Source organism: Gekko japonicus, unplaced genomic scaffold (assembly GCF_001447785.1).
Source record: "Gekko japonicus isolate JY-2015 unplaced genomic scaffold, Gekko_japonicus_V1.1 scaffold2300, whole genome shotgun sequence".
In the NCBI taxonomy this organism is placed as follows: domain Eukaryota; kingdom Metazoa; phylum Chordata; class Lepidosauria; order Squamata; family Gekkonidae; genus Gekko; species Gekko japonicus.
The window spans coordinates 269,670-291,087 of NW_015169853.1; the positions used below are offsets into that span (position 1 = coordinate 269,670).

Consider the following 21,418-nt stretch of genomic DNA (forward strand, 5'->3'; position numbering starts at 1 on the left):
CCAATAGCTAGCAATCCAAAACAGTCCAGTGGAGCCTGAGCGGTGGGTGTTGCCTTCTGACACACTTCCGGTGATGTCAGGGGGTGTGGCATATGCAAATAAGTTATGCTAATGAGTTACGCTAATGAGCTCCTGCACCTCTTTTTCTACGAAATGACCCCTGGTGCAAAGAATACACACCTTCACCTTTACTAGATTATACAAGGAAGGGTGCAAAGGGGACGTGCTTTTCTCTCAACCTCATTTGACAAAACACCCGCTTGGAAGCCTCTCTTTGCTCCAAGGACGAGTTAAAGACCAAAGGCGGAGCTTCGGCCCACTGACCACAGTGAGCCTCAGGCCTTGTTGTGTTGTGCTGGAATCCTCCACAGACCCCCAAAAAAGGGAGAGAGAGAAAAAACAGGCAGAAAAGGGTTTTTGGACGGATAAGGAGAGTAAATCTTTATTTTCAGGTGAAGAAGAAAAAGCAGCTAGCGGGGGGGGGAGAGTTGAGAAAAAACAAACACGGCACCCACAATGGCAGGATACAGGGTGAACCTGGGGGACTGTGTGCCCCTCTTCCACGAGCGAAAAACCGAGCCGCTTAAACTCCCACCAATCCCTGGGTGCTTGCAGGGGCGGTCAGCCGGGAGCAACATCAGCCAGGCACTGACGCACCGCAAAGCAGGGACTAAATGACGCAATTCAGGAGATAAGCAGCTAAAACCTCTAAAGTGCATTCCACAAAAACAGAACAGAGAGAGAGAGAGAGAGAGAGAGAGAGAGAGAGAGGAGACCCCAGCATCTCAGCGACAGGCCCTTAAAAGAGAGACCGAGCGAGAGGAAAGCACTACAAGAATCATGCATGTGCCAGAAACAAAGACAGGGCTGACCCGGGGCAGGAACCCTGAGCAGCCCCTTCCCCTCTCACCTGCCTCGGGAGCACTACGAGGCTTCAGAGCAGTGGAGTCTTGGAGGCAAGGAGGCAGAGAGGAAAGAGCTGCCAGCATCCGCAGTTCCAGGTTCACTTGGGGAGAGGGCTGCTGCCACAATCCCACACAGGAGACAACAGGGCACAAGTTTTATGTTTAGAAGAAACCGAGCTGGAATCTCCTGGCACCTTACGACAGAGTTTCCCGTCCTGGCCAGACCTTTTATGGGTTGTCAGGAGCTGGCTCGGGAGAGCTGATGGCAGCATCCCTCACGGAATCAAATGGAGGAGGTGTCGTCAGAACGGGGAGAGAGGCTAGGCAGATCTGAGGAGCCCCACCAGGATTCTGCGGCTTCCTGAAATCTTTCATTGGTCCCGGCAATTATGAGCACGGCAAAGGAATATTCGGCGCCGCTTTCGGGTGGCGCCAAGAGGCCAGCCGTATCACCCTCGCTTGCCAAAACTCCCCGGGAGGGGGCCTTAACAGACACCAAAAGACATTTAAAGGAGCCCTCCTGCGGAACCCTGTGTGACACTTGTTAAAAAACGACAAACCAAAACCACCCCTCTGCTTGATATGCTGTGCTCATCCCTATCTGGCAGCGGTCTCTTTAAGTCAACGTGTCATTTCTACAGTGCCTTCTTCCCGGTTTAATTAAAAGCCCTGAAAGGAGATGTAAATTAGAAACTAAACGTTTTCTTTGTCCAGGAGCACAAAGGGATTTATAAAGAGTCCGGCTCCGTGAATAGTTCCTTCTCTCTGGAATGAAGACATCCTCAAAAGAGAGAGAACACCCATCATTTACAAAAGGAGCCTGCCTCCTGCAGACTTGATTGCCTTCGCAGTCAATGAAGACCGGGACAATGGTATGGCCACCTGAGGATAGCTACCCGCTGGTTATTTCAGAGCTCAGAATCACTCTCTTCTGCGCGCAGGCAGGGGGAAGCCACCCTGGTCGGGCAAAGAGAACTTGCTCCCCTAATGCACATCAAATGCCTGGCTCGAGTGGTTCAGTTCCAGTCGGCAGCCTGAGCGTCCCCAGAAGGGAACTGCAGCACCAACATCTGACATGGGTACAATTAGTTAAAAGCACGCAGCATATCACTGGACACACGGCCTTTAACCCAGGGGTCAGGACCCTCGTGTAGGCCGCAAAGGCCCATCTGCGGGGTCCTCCTGTGGCGGTCACGACCAACCTATAAATCCTGCCCCACCCTCCAAGGGTTGGTGGACAATATACAAAGGTGTGGGGGTTGCAGGGAGGGGGAACGGGAGATCCTCACTGAAAAGCCTTTGTCCCAAGAGGAGGCCCTCTCTGTACGTAAGGCCGCTGGCAGACTGGCAAGGCTGCCTTGATGGGCAATGGAATCTCCAGCAAAAAAACCTTTAAGAACAAGCAGGGTAACATTTGCTTGGGCTAGTTCTGAGACCTTGATCCAAACAGCAGGAGGAGCAGCAGGGGAAGCCCTGTGGTTCAGGGGAAGCCCTGTGGTTCAGTGGGAGAGCACCCGCTTTGCACGCAGAAGGTCCCACTTTCAATCCCTGGTGGTATCTCCAGTTAAAAAGGACCAGGCAGCAGGTGATGGGAAAGACCTCCGCCTGAGACCCTGGAGGGCTGTAAAGAGGGGGTGTGGCTCAGTGGCAGAGCATCTGCTTGGCATGCATTAAGTCCCAGGTTCAGTCCCCAGCAGCATCTCCAGTTGAAAGGACCAGGCAGGAGGTGATGGGAAAGACCTCTGCCTGAGACCCTGGAGGGCTGTAAAGAGGGGGTGTGGCTCAGTGGCAGAGCATCTGCTTGGCATGCAGAAGGTCCCAGGTTCAATCCCTGGCAGCTCCAGTTAAAAAGGACCAGGTAGTAGGTGATGTGAAAGACCTCTGCCTGAGACCCTGGGGAGCAGCTGCCAGTCTGAGTAGGCAAGACTAGCCTCGATGGACCAACGGTCTGATTCTTTATGTTTCATCTGTGTTGGGAGGGGCCGTGGCTCAGTGGCAGAGCCTCTGCTTGGCATGCAGATGGTCCCAGGTTCAATCCCCGGCATCTCCGGTTAAAAGGACCAGGCAGTAGGTGATGTGAAAGACCTCCGCCTGAGACCCTGGGGAGCAGCTGCCAGTCTGAGTAGACAAGACTGAACTTGATGGATCGATGTTCTGATTCAGCGTAAGGCAGCTTCACGAGTCCACGATCTCTTGCTGTCCCTTCCAGCCCTTCTTCCAAGAGACCCATCGCTAGAGGCAGAAAAGGACTCTGGGATTGTGTGTGTGTGTGTTAGGCTGGCTTTGCAAGAGACAATGGAGCCCTGGGGCAGGATACTTCATTGCCGTTCATGGGTTAATTAACACAGATTGTGAGGAAGGGACTCTCAGTCTCACTTAAATCCCTCCTGAGCAAAGCATCCATCACAGGTACACAATTCAAGCACTGCAGTGGGCTCGTCTGCATCACGGAGACCAGGCAATCCATTTCCCGGTCAGAACACATCAAAGTTCCGACCTAAACTGGGCGCCCTGACGTTCCGAGTAGACTGGCAGGAAGGCATGCAGTCCCGGACTCTCACCTGCCCAGGAGGGATATGCCCCGGCCACCAGGCGATTGCCGGCTCCCGCATGCCACCTTCAAAGGTTGTTTCTTTGCCGCATAGAAAGGGACCGTTGCTACCTCCTGGAAAAAGAGAACATAAGAGTGACAAAATCAGGTAATTACTAGCTGAACAAAATGAAGAAGCTGGAAGAAATAAAAGCTCGGAAGCGCCTGTTCTAGACAGACTGTCGTCCTGAGTTTTGCCAAAGCCCTTGCTGAACGTTGCACGGGCCACTTCTGCCCCCATTCTAGACATCCGCCTGCCTACAGGGATCTACAGTACTAGTGTGATGTCACTGATGAGTCTTCATGACATCAGACACCTAAGTTTGCTTTCACGTGCACACACACTTTCTCAGACAATGAAATTTCGTCTGACGAAGTTTGCGTGCAAATGAAAGCTCGCACCTTGAATAAAACTTTGTTGGTCTTAAAGGTGCCTGACTGGACTTTGTTCTGATGCTTCAGACTAACACGGCTGCCCCACCTTGATCTTCCTAATTGGACTTTTAGGCTACAGAGCGACTGCCCTATCAGCCTCGACTGACTCATTTATACTACTGAGCTTGACAGAGATGAAGGACAGACCAACCCGTTGCAACTGGAGACCGAGAAACACAAGCGGGGGGGGGGATAAGGCAAAGCCACGATTCCCTCCCCAGGCAGTGGGTAAGGCAACCGATGTCCAAACCAGTTTTCCAGAAACATTAAAAAAAATTAATTTCCATCAATTTGCATCGTTAGGAAATGGTCCTTGAGTAAAAGGCTTAGCAGCAGTGTAACGATTCCTTGTCTTATATGTGTGTGTGTCGCTTTAAAAGTTTGGTTGCATGGCTGTGAGAGATAGTCTAGTGGTTGAAACAGGCAAGTGTGGTGTGATTGGTGATTAGCAGAAAGGGGGAGGGGTTTTGGAAGTGAAAAATGAGTGGAGGAGTGGATGAGTAAGGATGTCAGTCTAGAGTTGCAGGTTGGACAGTTGATGAAGACAGTTGATAAGTTTGTTCATTCTGAGGTCTGGGAGATACAGTGTGATACAAGAGTTAAGTTCTGTGTATGAAGAAAAGTTGAATGTATAAAGCAACAGTACAATATAAAGGTTTGGAAAGCCTTAAATTTCCTGGTGGCAGCCGGATATCCCCAATATAACAAAATAAAAAGAACACTCTTAAAGTGAAACCAGGCCTCCCCAGATAAGGGGTCGTCACAAGCAGCATGTCAATTTCTCAGCTAGAGACAGATCTCCCTGGAGGCAGGCCAGGTAGCCCGAGACAGCGGCTGGCCTGCAGGGGCAAGGGTCTCACAGCTGAAGGCCAGGAAGAGGAGACTTGCCCACCATCACAGAGAGAGGCAGAGGCTCCGCCTACACGTTTCTCTCACCCCTGCATTTCCCAGTCCCCAGACTTTTTTCGGGGGGGGGGACTTGTGAACAAAATAACAAAGGGCAAGTGGCTGATTCACACTGACGGTGCCTGAAGGAAATAAAAAGCGAGAACCTGTGAAATACAGTGAGAAGAGAAAATGCAAGGGAATTGCCATCCTAAGCCATTTTTCAGAAAAGTCTGAAAGGAGCGTTCTCAAGACCGTTCAGATTTATTGAGATGTACGAAGGATAGAGCACAGATCGCGTGGGAGGGCCTGTGCCTACTAGACTGTGTTGCTAACCTCCAGGTGGGGCCTGGAGTTCTCCCAAGATTACAACTGATCTACGGGCTACAGAGGTTAGTTTCCCTGGAGGAAACGGCCACTTCGGAGGGCAGACTCTATTGGCAGGGGTGTCGAACTCGTTTGTTACGAGGGCCGGATCTGACATAAATGTCACTTTGTCAGGCCGGGCCATGGGTGCCATAAAATGTAATGCCTGGGTTGGGCAGTCCCTGGAGATTCGGGGGAAGACCCTGGGGAGGCTCTGCATTTGGGGAAGGGAGGAGCCTCAGCAGGAGGTATAATACCCTAATATAGGCCCTCCTGGTCCACATTTGGACTGGTTTTCCGATCAGTTGCTCACAGGCCGGATAAAAGCCCTGGAGGGGCTGGTTCTGGCCCCTGGCCATATGTTTGACATGTCTGCTCTATGGCCTCATATCCCCATTGACAGCCAGTTTGGTGTCGTGGTTAAATGCGCGGACTCTAATCTAATCTGGGAGAACCGGGTTTCATTCCCCACTCCTCCACACACAGCTGCTGGATGACCTAGGGCAAGCCATAGTTCTGGCAGAGCTGTTCTCTCAACGACAGTTCTTGAAAGAGCTCTCTCAGCCCCACCTACCTCACGGGGGGGGGTCTGTTGTGGGGAGGGGAAGGGAAAGGAGTTTGTAGGCTGGTCTGAGATTCTGAGTGAAGGGCGGGGTATAAATCGTCTCTTCTTCTTCTTCCCTCCCCTCCCCAATCTTCAGGAATTTCTTTTAGCCAGAGTTTCCAGTCCTACTACTAAGAGGTCAGCAGGCTACTTTTTTCTTTTAGTACTTAGAAACAGAAAAAGTGCCTTTACCATCACCAAATGCAGGCAACTCTACTGCACATTCGCTGAGGCCTCTGACACAGTAGCCCCGACCTGACTTGGGAAGACAGACCTCGTTTAGCTAGATCTGAATCCAGTGGCACTTTAAAGACCTAAGGGGTTGCTGGACCTGAATCAGGTTGTTCTTCTGCAGACTAGCACTGCTGCCTGTCAGACTCCTGGTCAAGTTATTCTCAACCACACTCCTCCTTGGCAGTGATATATTTATTCAGTTAGAAGCAAGATCCAGGTCATAACAGTACCATGTCGGAACTGAAGATTTAGGAGGGTGCAATCATAAAAGGTAAAGGTTCCCTTGCTCGAAAGCCAGTCGAGTCCGACTCTAGGGTTGCGGTGCTCATCTCCGTTTTGAAGCCGAAGAGCCAGCGCTGTCTGAAGACGTTTCCGTGGTCATGTGGGCGGCATGACTAAACACCAAGGCGCACGGAACGCTGTTACCTTCCCACCGAAGTGGTACTTATTTATCTACTTGCAATTTCTTGCTTTCGAACTGCTCGGTTGGCAGGAGCTGGAACTAGAGACGGGAGCTCACTCCATCACGTGGCACACTCGGGTCTCGAACTGCTGAACTACCGACCTTCCACAGCCTGCAGTTCAGCGTCTTAACCACCTGAGCCACCGCAGCTCCTCAATTATAGATATAGGTAATTCAAATGAAACCCCTCCTAATGGCCACTCACACGTCACATCCACCCTGCCTAGCCATAGCGTTCCTACCCCCCTTTCATCTGGGAAATATACAATCCCATTATCTACACAAGCGGGTTGGCACCAAAAGTTTCAAGGACGATCCTCTGGGAGAGAGGAAGACTTCTTCGGAAGCGTTACGGCCTCGAAGATAGCGCAGTCACACACTCCGCACTCGCTCGTCAGTATCGTCTACTCAGACTGGCACATGGAGATGCTGGGGATGGAACCTGGGACCCTCTGCACGCCCAGCAGATGCTCTGCCACGGAGCCACAGCCCGTCCCCAACATATGCATGCACTGGCTCCTTTGCCGCTTACTCTTTCAGGCGTGCGCCCACGAGTGACAACCCCAGCAAAGAAAGCAGCTCCTTCCCCAGAGGGGGCAGCGGGACTCCAGGAAGCTGCGCCTCTTCCTTTGCAAATGGCCAGCCCTCACCCCCCCACACACAATTCTTTAGGGGTCTTTTAAAAGACAGACTCCACTTAAGCTGGGCCCTTCTGCCTGGGCAAAGAGCCTTTCATTATTCATAGTGCTCCAGGCAGGTCATCTGCACTCGACCCAAGATTGCCCCTGTCTTCCTCAGAGCAAAGCAGCCCAGGATCCTGGGGAAAGTGGTCTCAAGGGCAAAATGCGAAAGGGTGTTGGGATTCTGAGATTCAAGATCGATGGTCGTTTTGCAAACACAAGAGCCACACTTAGTAAAAGAAAAATATCTTTACTACAAAACAAAATAAAGCATGGGTAAGGTACTTTGGATAAAAGAAAAAATGAAAAGGTTACATACTTGCAGTTACTTTCAGTACTACTATGCTAACAGCTACATCTTTCTATCTATCTCGCTTCTAGAGGGGAGCTTCCTGTCTGCTTCACACAAAGAGCCATAAACCTTGTGAATACATTAATGCTAGATCAAAGCATTTCCTCAAACAAGTTGTTAGTTGACCAATACAAAGGTTACAGGTCACTTCATTAGGGTAAGCAACTCCCACAAACTTTCCCGCTGTTGAATACATTATGTAATGTAACAGTGTCCTAACAAACAACACTTAACTCTGTAATGACTGAAGTGCAAGCAACTTGAAACTCCCAACAAAGGGTCCTGGGAGGTGGGGGGGGGATCTTTGGATCTGCACAGCCTGGGAAAAGGGGAAGGGAGGAGACTTCCCCATGAGTGGTGTCATGACCCCCAGCGGGTTGCCACCTTCCTCTGCCACCACTCTGGACTTAGGGCCCCTTGGGAAGGCCCAGAGTACCCTCCCAAGCCCAACCAAACTGCCCCTTTTAAGCCGAGAAACATAGGCGTGATGACCAGGCACAGAATGTTAAACAAATGGTTTATTAACACAGTACTGGGGCAAGGAATACAAGACAAGGTGCTTAAAATACGTAACAGTGTCAAAAAGGAAAATAAACAAATGACTAAAGTGCAAGCAACTTGAAACTCCAACGAAGGGTCCTGGGAGGTGCGGGGGGGGGGTGTCTTTGTATCTGCACAGCCTGGGCAAAGGGGAAGGGAGGAGACTGCCCCATGAGTGGTGTCATGACCCCCAGCGGGTTGCCACCTTCCTCTGCCACCACTCTGGACTTAGGGCCCCTTGGGAAGGCCCAGAGTACCCTCCCAAGCCCAACCAAACTGCCCCTTTTAAGCCGAGAAACATAGGCGTGATGACCAGGCACAGAATGTTAAACAAATGGTTTATTAACACAGTACTGGGGCAAGGAATACAAGACAAGGTGCTTAAAATACGTAACAGTGTCAAAAAGGAAAATAAACAAATCTAACACGACTACCTATTTCTCCTAATGGGCTACTATTCAAGGCCCACAGCCTTTTATACCAAGTCTGTGCCTGTACTCACTCTGCCCCAAGTGAGGGATCTTTCTCTCAGACCAGACTGTCCCCTCAGTTTAACTCTGTGAGAGGAAAGAACGCAGAAGAGAAAGAACCGCAGTTCCACAGCCCACAAAGTATAAGTAACAATCGCCTCACACAATCCCTGGACACCGATTGGTTACAGCCGTCACTAAGGATTGTGGGGATTGTAGGCTGTGTCTGCTTTCCACTCCCACACAGGTCTCCTGGGGCCTAGGCCTCTAGGCGTCTCCCAGTTTTACACAGATCATGACAAGTGGCCAGGCCACTCGACTACTACGTGACAGGCTGATTCCACTTGTTGTCATTTCCCTCCATTGAAAAACATTTAGGATTCCTATCAGATCCCTCTGTTGGGGCATAAGCCAAGATTTTTTTTTTTCTTTTTAAAACTGTTAGCATGGTTGTTTCTTCGCCTTTAAGTCACCTTTTCATGTTTGGATCTGCTGCCTTACACTAGTACTGTTTTTAGACATTTGTTAACAAAACTGAAATAAATATAGCACCAAAAAAACCTGGTGAAGGACAGGATCTCTGCACATGTTCAAAGGCACCCTTTTCCTGATCAGTTACCTATTGAACTTATAATGATAAAGGGAAGGAAGAAGGAATTTAAGAATTTTGCAGGAGGTTGTAGCACTGTGGGAAGCCATGTCGGGGGGGGGGGAAGGGAGGGGTAGACATTTGTTAACAAAACTGAAATAAACATAGCACCAAAAAAACCTGGTGAAGGACGGGATCTCTGCACGTGTTCAAAGGCACCCTTTTCCTTATCAGCGGGCCAACCCCAAGACAATGGCAGTGCATTTCCAGGTCCAGGGGGGGGAAAACAGCTTTGAGGATTTGAGGGGGGTGGTCCACCTATGGCCCAGTTTCCCTCCCCCTCTCCCAGCATTCCTGGAAGGCCCAGGATCCAACCTGGAGCCCTCAGACCTGTCAAGAGACCCAGATGTGACTCTCAGGCTGAAAAACATGCTCACCGCTGGCTCCGCTGGACACGCAGCTTTTGCACTGCACTCTGTCCCCGAACCAATCATTTTGGGCTCTGCCCCCAGACTTAGAAGGTTCCTCCTCTCGGCTCTGCTCAGGTACCAGAGTATTTTGTTCCAAGGGGCAGGGCTGCCCACAGGTCTGGAGAAAAATGTCCTGTTCCTTCAACAGGGGCTTGATGGGTTGTTATTTATCCGGTGGTGTGAGCAGCCTCCATACCACGAAAAGCGTCTCCGGCCCATCTGCACACACGGAGACTCTATTAATGGGGCGTGATATTTTCTCCAGGCCTGCTGGCAACCCATCTTGGTCCAAGGGTTGGCCAAGCCTATTACTTCCTGCCATTAGATCTTGATTTCAGAGGGCAAGAAGAGACGTGTTCTACCTAAGCTGAGTCCTCTTCAGGCATCTGCCGCTATTTCATGCCAGTCTCGCTCTCTCTCTCTCACACACACACACAGACACTTTTAAGTAGGAGGACCTGCATCATTTCAGGCCAAGCACCAGGGCTCTGTTTTTCTTCTGGCGCTACAGGAGGGATCTCCAACTGAAAAAGAGACTCACAGTCCTCGTTGGCTGGTGCCCAAGAATTCCCTGGAGGCATACACGGGTGCGTGAGTGGCATCGATGGCCCAGTACAGAAAGAACAGCTGCTGGCTGGCGCGCTGCCTGCTAATGAAATCCTTTAAATCTTCGTAATACCTAAAAGACAAATACAGCAAGAAAATGCGTTCCACAAGTTTTCAGGACCAGGCAATGATTTTCACTCTAGTGAACAAGAACTTAACTCCATGGGAAAGCAGCAAAAAGTAGACAGAATACAGACACAACGGCTGTGGCCACAAATACCTTTGGGAAAGCAGCAAAAAGTAGACAGAATACAGACACAACGGTTGTGGCCACAAATACCTTTGGGAAAGCAGCAAGAAGCAGAAAGAATACAGACACAATGGTTGTGGCCACAAATACCTTTGGGAAAGCAGCAAAAAGCAGAAAGAATACAGACACAACGGTTGTGGCCACAAATACCTTTGGGAAAGCAGCAGAAAGCAGAAAGAATACAGACACAATGGTTGTGGCCACAAATACCTTTGGGAAAGTAGCAAAAAGCAGAAAGAATACAGACACAACGGTTGTGGCCACAAATACCTTTGGGAAAGCAGCAGAAAGCAGAAAGAATACAGACACAACGGTTGTGGCCACAAATACCTTTGGGAAAGCAGCAAAAAGCAGAAAGAATACAGACACAATGGTTGTGGCCACAAATACCTTTGGGAAAGCAGCAAAAAGCAGAAAGAATACAGACACAACGGTTGTGGCCACAAATACCTTTGGGAAAGCAGCAAAAAGTAGAAAGAATACAGACACAATGGTTGTGGCCACAAATACCTTTGGGAAAGCAGCAAAAAGCAGAAAGAATACAGGCACAACGGTTGTGGCCACAAATACCTTTGCTCATAAACCATCCAGGTTCCTTTTTCCTATACAAACTTCAAGCATGGTTTCTTTCTTGCATATGTGCCCAGAACATTCGCATGCCATCCTTCGTCCAAGAAGCTAAGGGCGGTGTGCATGCTCTCCCTTCTCCCTTTTATCCTTACAACAACCCTGTGAGGTAGGTGGGGCTAAAAGCACCTGACTGGCCCTTGGTCCCCCAAGAAGCTCCCATGGCAGAGCGGGGCTCTGCACTCTGGCCTCCCACATCCCCATTCCGACACTCCATCCGGGATACCACACTGGCTCTCCTGACAAGAGACCCACTTCTTCCAAAGCTTAGAAGCCCATTAGAGGCGTTTTTAAGTGCCTCTCGCGCTTATATGGCACTGCATTTGATTTCCATATGGGAAAAAGGAAATGACAAAGTGCCCCTCGGAACTGATCTTAAAGCAATATTGGCTGGTGCTGTTGTAGGAGCCAGCAGACTGGGACTGGGCCTCTCCTAACTTCCAAATGATTAACTCTGCAAACTCGCTGTTGTTAATGCATCACGTTCCACACATGTTCTGCACACTCTTTGGAGGGGGCTGCATGCCCCTTGAGTGTGCACTTCAGGCGGTGTCTGCATCGGTTCACCTCTGCAGCCGCTATTAACAAATCCAGAAGCCAACGCTTCCTGGCCTTCTACTAGAACCGAAAGCAAAAACAAGCATTTCGTGCTCCACTGGAGAAAGGGCAGGAGGACGGACTCACGCAAAACCAGGAAGGAAGCAAAGCAAAGATGGTGGCCACGCCACCAAAAAGCGGCTACCTGCCAATCATCTCCCAGTCCCTGTACACGGGGATATTTGGAGCGCCTTTATTATCGTAAGGCCCAAAGTGGCAGTTGGGGGATCCGAACCACTCATCGAACCCATGCCTCAGGGGATGGAACTCGGGCCGGTGGCCAAGATGCCTAGAAAAAGAAAGAACAGAAGACAGTCTGGTATCTGTCAGAGAGGATCGGTCACCTCATTGGCCCTGCTTGGGAAAGTGATAAAAAGGCAGCCTCTGGAAGAAACTAAGGAGCACTGAGCACTGAGCCACTGATGCACTGCAGCCAAAGACTGAGACGCTGGCCTCAAGCCCCTGCTCGCGTATCTGCCCTTCTTAACCTACCCCACTGCACGAAGGTCTCTTTGTTTGCTCGCTTCCCCCCCAGACAACACCCCCCCCCAGCATCTGGAAATAAGACACCGCTCAGAGCATAAGAAGAGAATGCCCTGTGAGATTTCCAGAGTTACACTTGACGTGCATGATTCACGTCCCACAGGATTCAACTTTTGGGGTGCAGAATTTGGATGGGCTCCGCGTGGAAGATGCCCCTGAAAATGCCTCGGCGCATGCCCCACCCCAGCCACTGCTGTGGCCAGAGACACATGAGTAGGACACCCTTGACTCCCCCTCATTCCACGGTGGCAGCGTCTGGCCCTAGAAACAGGCTGACGTGCCAGGCCAGGGGTCTAGCCAATCAGGGGCCTCCTGCGCTCGCAGGCGGAACTGTGCTTTAAGCTCAGACTTAATTAGCTTTCCGCTCCGCCGCTGAGGTTGTTCAGGGCTCGCTGCTTGCCAGATCACTCCCTGGAACCAATCTGTATCTGTGCTGCTGCTTCCCTTTCCCCAGGTGTATGAATTTACATTTATTAGCACTCAGCTGCAACCCATTGCCTGCAGCCCACTGATCTGGTTCTGTCGGAGGGAAGTCTGCCGGCTGGATCTGCGGCAATAAATAATTCACTGCTCTAGGTGAGCTCGCTTCCTCCCTAGGCCGGGGCTACTGATGACAAACAATTGGGTCTCACTAGCTTGTGCGCAACCCCCGTCAAATGCACCAACTAAACCCCCTGAAAACAGAAGGGAGTCTTGTGGCACCTGAAAGTCTGACATATCGAGAGCGGCATTCAGGGACCGGGAGTCGGGGTCCCACCCAGAAAAGCTTCTGCCACAACAAATCACCTAGGCTTTAGGGTTCCACGAGACTCCTTCTTGATTTTGGTTTCAGAGGGGAGCCCAGTTGGTCTGCAGTAGAATTATATAGACAGGAATTCTCAGTCTGGGGCAGGTGATGCTCTGTCTTCTTGGTGCTTGGGGGCGGGGTGACAGTGGGAGGGCTTCTAGTGTCCTGGCCCCACTGCTGGACCTCCTGATGGCACCTGGTATTTCTGGCCACTGTGTGACACAGAGTGTTGGACTAGATGGGCCATTGGCCTGATCCAGCATTGGCTTCTCTTATGTTCTTATAGGAACTCTCGGTCTGGGGCAAGTGATGCTCTGTATTCTTGGTGCTTGGGGGGGTGACAGTGGGAGGGTTTCTAGTGTCCTGGCCCCACTGCTGGACTCCTGATGACACCTGGTATTTTTGGCCACTGTGTGACACAGAGTGTTGGACTAGATGGGCCATTGGCCTGATCCAGCATTGGCTTCTCTTATGTTCTTATAGGAACTCTCGGTCTGGGGCAAGTGATGCTCTGTATTCTTGGTGCTTGGGGGGGGCAACAGTGGGAGGGCTTCTAGTGTCCTGGCCCCACTGCTGGTCCTCCTGGTGACACCTGGTGTTTTTGGCCACTGTGTGACACAGAGTGTTGGACTGGAGGGTCCATTGTCCTGATCCGACATTGGCTTCTCTTGTGTTCTTATGTTTAACTGTCAGATTCAAGTCCTGAGAGACCAACAAGAAAGAAGCTTTCAAGAGCCAACACTCCAGGGAATACCTGCTAATGGACTCGGACGTCGCTGTTTTTGATTTTGCTGCAGCAGACTAAACCCTCTGGAATCCGGCCTTGTTCGTCTATGACATTTTTTATCCCACCTAGCAGTTCAAAAGCAAGAGATTGCAAGTAGATAAATAGGTACCACTTCGGTGGGAAGGTAACAACGTTCCGTGCGCCTCGGTGTTTAGTCATGTTGGCCACATGACCACGGAAACGTCTTCAGACAGAGCTGGCTCTTCGGTTTGGAAATGGAGATGAGCACCGCAACCCTAGAGTCGGATTCGACTGGCTTTCGAGCAAGGGAACCTTTACCTTTACCTTCTCTGAGAAGCCCCACCGCTTAATCTCCGAACAAGCCCGAGGGAGAGAAAGGGTAACTGCCTCAAGGTCACCCTGTGAGCCTCGTGGCCGAGTGAGGGTCTGAGCCCTGGCCTGGCCGGTCAAGGCCCAGCCGGTCCTCCGCTCTGCCACCCCTGGCCCTTCGCTTCTGCCCCCCAAATTAAAGGCAAAACGTATCCATGGATCATCTGTGCTCAGTATCCCCTTTATGCCAGGCTGTCCTCTTTACCTCTGGATAGATCCAGCTACTGATTCAGTCCAGTGATGGATAATTTTAAATGACATCTGATACCACGATTCCCAAACCATTATCCCCAAGCACTCATTAGGCTCAGAAGGTTTTTATACTCGAGTGCCGAGAAAATATGGGAGGGAAACGCAGTGTCCAGGGCAGAGGATGGGGCCGGCACACACTATGGGCCCTGCACACAGGGAAAATTCCAGGGGAACGACCTCCCCACCACCACCCCTTGGGGACCCAGTTCCAAATCACTGACATTTCCCTCTCGGCAACAAACCCAAACAATTCACCACAGGCAACAGACGGGGAGATCAGTGGGAAGAGACACGGACATCTCTGCACCTGCTCTGTCTATACCTTTTTCTTCCCCGGCGACTCAGAAATCACACTTCCTTCCGCAGCTGCCAGGAGCCTTTTCTTAACAACCATGATTTATATAAAAGGACTGTTTTCAGAGGCCTGGCAATTTCCTTTGTTAACACCTGCGCTAGCACCACGGAGGGCTGCCATCAATTTCAATGATCCGGCTCTTAGCTCTTTTAAAGGAGCTTGTAGGAGACGGCGCGGGCAGATTGCGGGTCAATATTTGCTCGCGAGCTCTCCATTGGCCCTCTGCTCACCTAGATTAGGCTCTGACGCCTCAAGACAACTCCGGCACCAGTCCGTTTGCCTTTGGGGAGGGGGGGGAGAGGGAAACTCTGAAGCCACCCAAAGAACCCTGCTATTCAAGCAGAATCAAAAAAAGAGAAGCTTACAGTTTGGGAAAGAAGTGCCACACCTGCAGAGATCGGCATTCAGCAGGGGCCAAAGATAAAAGATTTTAAGATGGCCGTGATGTGCGCCGGAAGGAGGGCTTTATGATTTGTAATGAAAATAAGTGCAACATGCTGCATCTAAGATAGCGCTCTCTCTCGCTCTCGCTCTCTATATATGACAGTACTCAGCTCTGAAATTAATCACAGCAGGTGGCGGGAGAGATACCCTGCCGGGTGCTCTGAAGACAGGAATCACAGACTGAACCAACTGGCTCAGACTTGGATTCCCCCATATATCAAGGAAGCCACACACGGAGGAGGCAGTCGGAAAAGAACTTTACCATTTGCCAACGATCTTATTGACATAGCCTGCTTTCTTCAGCAGCTCTGAAAGGAGCAGTTCGGAATCTGGGATGCCCCCGACTACTTCCTGGGGTGTATAGGCTGCACAGAGACAAGAACACCACAGTCAGGTTAGTGAGCAGGAGACAGACGTTCTCGGTGATTAACTGGGCTTTATACTGGACCAGCCCGGAGGCTTTTCAAATGCTGGATGGGATTTTGGAGCTGCAGATGAGAAGCATGGGAAGACGGATGAACGGACGGGGCGGCAGGACAGAGGACAGAGTCCACCACCAAACACTAGGATACATTGCAGGGAGACCTCTCAGAAGCTTCCATCCAGCTCATGCATAAAACACCCTTTTCGGTTAGCGGGCAGGACTCATTAATTCACGAGGCCTTAAATAAGAAGACAATCAGCCAGTTTAGAAACACACATACATGAAGAGAGCAAAGGGAGAGGGGGCATGAGCCTGTCTTGCAAACGCGCTTGCCCGTGTTGCAAATCCGCCCTCCGGCTCCGCCATACAGGCAGAAGGGAGTTGTGTCCAGCTTTGTGTGGCTGAAGACTGACCTGAAACGTGAACTGTGGAATATACTGGGATGGGGAACAATGGCAGTCAAAAGTGTGGTGGGAAAGGGGGCATATGAGAAGACGTTTCCTACCAAAATCAAAGAAGGGGCAATAAACCGGGCTCTGGATTTTAATAAACTTCCGTGCCACCTATTACCTGGCCCTTTAAACTGGGGATGCCGGCGATTGGACCGAGGACCTTCCGCATGCCAAGCAGATGCTCTGCCACTGAGCCACAGAAGCCCAAAGACTTTTAAGGCCAGTTTCATCTACTCCATCCCTGCCCTTCCTCCAAAGAGTTCAGGGTGGCATACATGACCCCACCCACCACCACCTCTATCCTCAAAACATTCTCTGTGAAGGACATTACATTAGCCAGAGAGACTGTGACTGGTCATACATTAAACTCTGTGGCTAGGAACTACGCCCCAGTCACATTACTATACCACACCAACAACCAGGGCCAGGGCTTTCTCGGTGGCGGCTCCACTTTGGTGGAACGAGCTCCCAGAGGAGATCAGGGCCTTGTGCAGTTCCGCAGGGCCTGCAAAACAGAGCTCTTCCGCCAGGCTTTTGGCGCCGCTAACACCGCTAACCACCACCGTTAACAACTAACAACTGATAGCTGAAGGTGAAAGAGCCCTAGTCTCCCGGAACTTTAATGACAGTTGGTGTTAGTCGCCAGAAGGATAACTACGAGAAGATCGAGGAACCGACTATAAGAAGAGTGGATTCTGTCATCACAGCCATCGGGAATTATTGTTACTAGCACTTTATTGAGTTGCATCGTTTAAATGATTTTAGATTTGTTTCAATTCAAATCAGTTACGTTTCATTGTAAATTACGTCTTGATTTTATGTAAAGCCGCCCTGAGCTGGCTTTGGCTGGGAGGGTGGGGTAAAAATCCAATAAATAAATACATAGTCCTAGCCCTGGCTCCAGTGATGCTGTGCCAAATGCTAACGTAGCATTTTTTTCATTTTTTTCGAAAATTTCCGTTTCCCCCCAAAAAAAACTGGGGGAAAAACGGGTTTTTTCCGAGCTTCAAAATTTCCGGAAATTTTACATCTCTACACATGAGTTCCTCTCATAGGCTTGCGGCCCAGTGGGTCCCAACCTGAGAGCAAATCCTGGGTCTGGGCAGGCTGAAGGCTGCTAACATACAGGACAGGGGGATCTGGCCAGAGGCTACCAGCCGGTTTAAATCGCTAGATGCATTCCTCCTGTCGTTAACGCGTGCTTCTAATGCACAAGCCGCCCTCCTCCGTCAGCGAAGAGATGAACACCCACGCGTGCCAAGGCGCAGCGTGCACCAATCCGTAGCTGCAAATGCATGCTCAAAAACATATGGTCTCCTCCAGCATCTGCCATTTTGGAACAAATGACACTTAACACCAACCAGATCAGCCTCCGATCGGCTCGAGCTGGCGCCTCCCAATGGGAGAGCGGGAGCACGGTTCTCTCTGCGGACAGCTTGGTGGCGCCCCTCCAGATGCCCTTGCCTGGCTCAGCAGAAAGAACATATTTCTCAAGGACTGGATTTCAAACAGATTGTTAACCTACATTTATTAACAGGCAACTCCCCCCCACCCCGACACACACACACACACACACACACTTTGCTGAATGTTAATTAACCCAGCCAAGAAAACAACTACTTTTATCAGGAGGCGCAAAGGCAAATTCACAACTTGAGTACTGGCATGTGTACTATGGCATGAACATTTGGAGATATTCTCTTTTTTGCACGTGTGGGAAGCTAGAAGCCTCACACTTGCCCCCGCAAGTGGGGCCAGCGCACCCGGCCAATCTGTCTGCACAACCGCCACTCCAAAGCCTTCACTGGGAAGCCGCTTTCGCTCAGTTTGGTAAAGACTTGCTTCTGAGTAACCGTGCTTAGGACTGGAGACTAGAAGATAGGGAATCAGGCCCTCGGTCCTTCACAGTCACTATTATCTACTCAGACCCGCGGGGGCTCTCCAGGGTCTCGGGCAGAAGTCTTTCCCATCACCGACCGCCTGATCCTTTCCGCTGGAGATGCTGCCAGGGATTGAACCTGGGATCTTCTGCATGGCAAGCAGAGGCTCTACTGCTGAGCCATGGCCCCTCCCCTTCAAAGGTTTGTGCTTAAAAGGGGCGCTTGGATCAAGAACCCAGCCAACACCGGAAACCAGCTTGCCAGAACTACAGCGTGGTTTGCAGGGAAAGGGGAAAGAAGCACCTACCGTTTCTGGCGTGGGCATTTGTGGTGTAGAAGCCATTCCGGATAGGGAGGCGACCTGTTAACAGCGCTGCCCTGGCTGCAGAAGGAAAAGGGAAGAAATGAAAGTACACGTGTGTATATATAATTCAGCTGCTTTACTTTTCCTAGAGCACTTCTGGCCTGTTCTATCCTATCAGAACAGTTCTGATGTGTGGTTGTTCCACTCTGCCTGCTCCCCAACTGGTCTAGTAGAGCCGATGATTCACGTAGCTGGAGAAGTGCTTGGAAGGAACTACTGGTTGCAAAACTGAGGCAGAGAACCTAAAAAGGGTAAGTCAAACAGAACAGAGGACCAACAATAAAAACTTAATTATACAGTATGAAAGGATACATATTTATTAACAAAGAATTAAGAAGTATATAAGGGCCCAATCACACCTCATGTAAAAATGCCAAAATCTAGCAACGAGCTCTTTGCTTAAGGACAACTTTACTGAGGATGCATTGGCTACACAGTCTTTGGAAGGCACTTTCTGGGCCAGAAATTTTATTTATTTATTTCCTTCGATTTATATACTGCTCACCCCCTAAGGGCTCTGAGCGGTTTACATTATACATTTGATACAATTCCTACCTAAGGCCACACACACATACAATGGGGGAAGTGACTAACAGCGCGTGCTCCCGCAGCCAGCCTCTGTCCAATCGACTCTGGCCTGCTGCGTCGCCCCGCCTCTACGCTCCGCCAGCCCAGCCTCCGCTCTCTCGCTCGACTCACCAACTGCCACCATGTTCTCCGCCATCGCCGCCGCTCCGCCGCTCATGCCGCCGCCACGCCACGAAGGAAACATCACTCAGCATGTGATTACACCTTTGGAGGCCTCATTTGTACTTTTATTCTGTGCCTAGTGGTTTCACTTTGGAACAATTCTTTTCTGGTCCATCTTGTATCTATGTTACATAATTATATGATTGTATTGAACTATGATATAAGCCAATATGCTCCTCATTATGTTTGACCTCTGAAGAAGGCCTATACAGGCTGAAATGTATCAGGTCAAGTCCACTGGCCCTTGTGTGCTAAATTTTGGCATTTTTACATGAGGTGTTATCGGGCCCTTATATGCTTCTTAATGCTTTGTTAATAAATACATGTATCTTTTCATACTATATAATTAAGTTTTTATTGTTGGCCCTCTATTCTTACCTTTTTAGGTTCTGTATCCCAGGTTTCAGGGTTAAGTTCCCCCCCCTCCTTTTTTGTCCCTTGCAAAACTGAGGTGACAAGGAAGCACTTCCGAGGGGAACCTTCTGGGAGCTCCACCACATTTCAGCCACAATCTCAGTAAACATGTCTCTTGTGTAAAAAGCTGCGTAAGCTTGGTGCTGAACAACAAAAGCAGCGATTTTCCCGCACGGCCATCCCATGACGGGCTTAAAAGCAAGCACAACTCTTCTTGACGGGTGTGGAGTTTTACTCACATGGAGAACAGAGAGGATTGGCCGCGTAGAAGCTGGGGAAAAGCATCCCTTCGGAAGCCATCCGGTCTAGATTGGGGGTTTCTTTGGAAGGATGCCCAAACACACCTAAGTCACCCCATCCCATCTGCAGAAAGAATCCACACGTGAGAAAGAAAAGGTAATTAATCATCCTGTAGTGTAAACGACAGACAGCACAGCCTGGAAAATCGACAGACACTTTTCTCATTTGGCTACTTGAGAGCTTGGCTGCGGGACTCCTGGGAGGAGGAGCTAAGCATCCCCCACTCCCCCCAAATTACTTCCAGTGCTCCAGGCTTAAGAGGGGAGCAACTGCTGTCAACTCCACTGGCAGGAAGACAATACCGTTTAAGGGGGGGGGACTCCAGAAGGGGAAGAAGCTTGCAGAAAGCATAACTCAGCCATTCCCAGTGAGACGACGTCTGCACAAGGAGCTGGGCATCTGTCAAGCTCAGGACTCACAGGCCTAACTTTCGATTTCTTTAAGTCAGGGATGTCGAACTCATTTGTTACGAGGGCCGGATCTGACGTCAATGAGACCTTGTCGGGCCGGGCCATGCGTGTCATAAAAGGTAATGCCAGGTAGCGGAGATATAAACTTTATAAAGGACACAAAGGGGTTTTTTTTAACTTAAAATAAAAACATGCTCAAAACATCAGCACTCTTGCAATATTTTGTTTATTTAACACTGTCTGATAACTGACACCTCTTGCTCTGAATTATTGCATCAAAATGTCTGTGCTGTTGCAATCCTGAGTATGCTGTTCAGGTGTGTGTCTGTAAGCTGCAAACCTACGATGATGCAGCAGCAGAACTGGAAGAAGAAGCAGGAGACAGCCCGTTCCACTGGGGGCCTGATCCGGCCCCCGGGCCACATGTTTGACACTTCTGCTTTAAGTTCTGTTTCTTCTCACCTCCGTTTGCCATGTTCCATTCCTGGGGGGGGGGTGTTATTGGAGTGTATGGGAGTAGCGGCTGTCACTTTTCTGAAGCGGTGCCCCAAGTGTTGGTTCCCGTGGGACTGACCTTGGAGTATCTCTCTGCCAGCCTAGGTTAGGATAGGGCAACATATATCTGTCTGTGTTGCCACAGAAACGCTGAGGAGGTAGGCATGACGTGTGTGAAAGTGGAATTTCTGTATGTCCTGTATGTCCCCACAGTTTCCCTCAGTCCTAACAAAAGCTCTTGAACCCACAGCAGCATATCTCTAATAAAGCATTACGCTGCCAATAGTGTGCGCGGAGCGTGATTTAGCTGGGGACCTGACAGAGTCACAGAGTCCTGTTTAGTACCAGCAGCAGGTCTACAAACACTTCGCCTCCTGCTGACCATTACAAAAAGGGCTAAGGAAGAGACTGGCTATGATCCACCATTCTCTGTCAAGCCGGGTCCAAAGGTACACCCAGCCCAGCCTCCACCATAAGAAACCCAGTGAAGGTGGTCCAGTCGGAGACTGCCAGCGTTCATGCCATTTGTTCGCAGCATCTGTTGATCAGAAGACGCCCTGCTTCCGAGCACGGAAGCTCCATTTCGAGCAGAAAGGGCAAACTCTCATAACGCTTTTTAAAAGCAACTTATGCAGCGGCCATTGCTCCGTCCCAGGCAAATTAATTCTAAAGGCAAATTATGCCCTGCTTGAAGCGCGCCAGTTGCTTTGTGGTAGTTGCGCGAATCCGCCCTTCATGGGGCAAAGTCGAGGGAACTTCCAACTGTTT

General features: G+C 50.3%; 1 protein-coding gene and 1 non-coding gene across 2 annotated transcripts in view; one reads left to right on the top strand and one right to left on the bottom strand.

Annotated features, from left to right (window-relative positions):
* GALNS (galactosamine (N-acetyl)-6-sulfatase) overlaps positions 1-19,808 on the bottom strand; it is a gene marked incomplete at its 5' end in the record, with an annotated part of 67,054 nt that extends 47,246 nt beyond the window's left edge. The window contains 6 exons of the mRNA XM_015417364.1: positions 3,467-3,704; positions 10,125-10,262; positions 11,809-11,952; positions 15,424-15,526; positions 18,225-18,299; positions 19,685-19,808. Of these exons, the coding sequence (XP_015272850.1) occupies positions 3,467-3,704; positions 10,125-10,262; positions 11,809-11,952; positions 15,424-15,526; positions 18,225-18,299; positions 19,685-19,808 (822 nt within the window). The remainder of the gene's footprint in view (positions 1-3,466; positions 3,705-10,124; positions 10,263-11,808; positions 11,953-15,423; positions 15,527-18,224; positions 18,300-19,684) is intronic.
* Positions 2,677-2,748, top strand: TRNAA-GGC. The gene has a single exon. It is a non-coding gene; the product is annotated as a tRNA-Ala (tRNA).
* Positions 19,809-21,418: the final 1,610 nt, after the last annotated feature.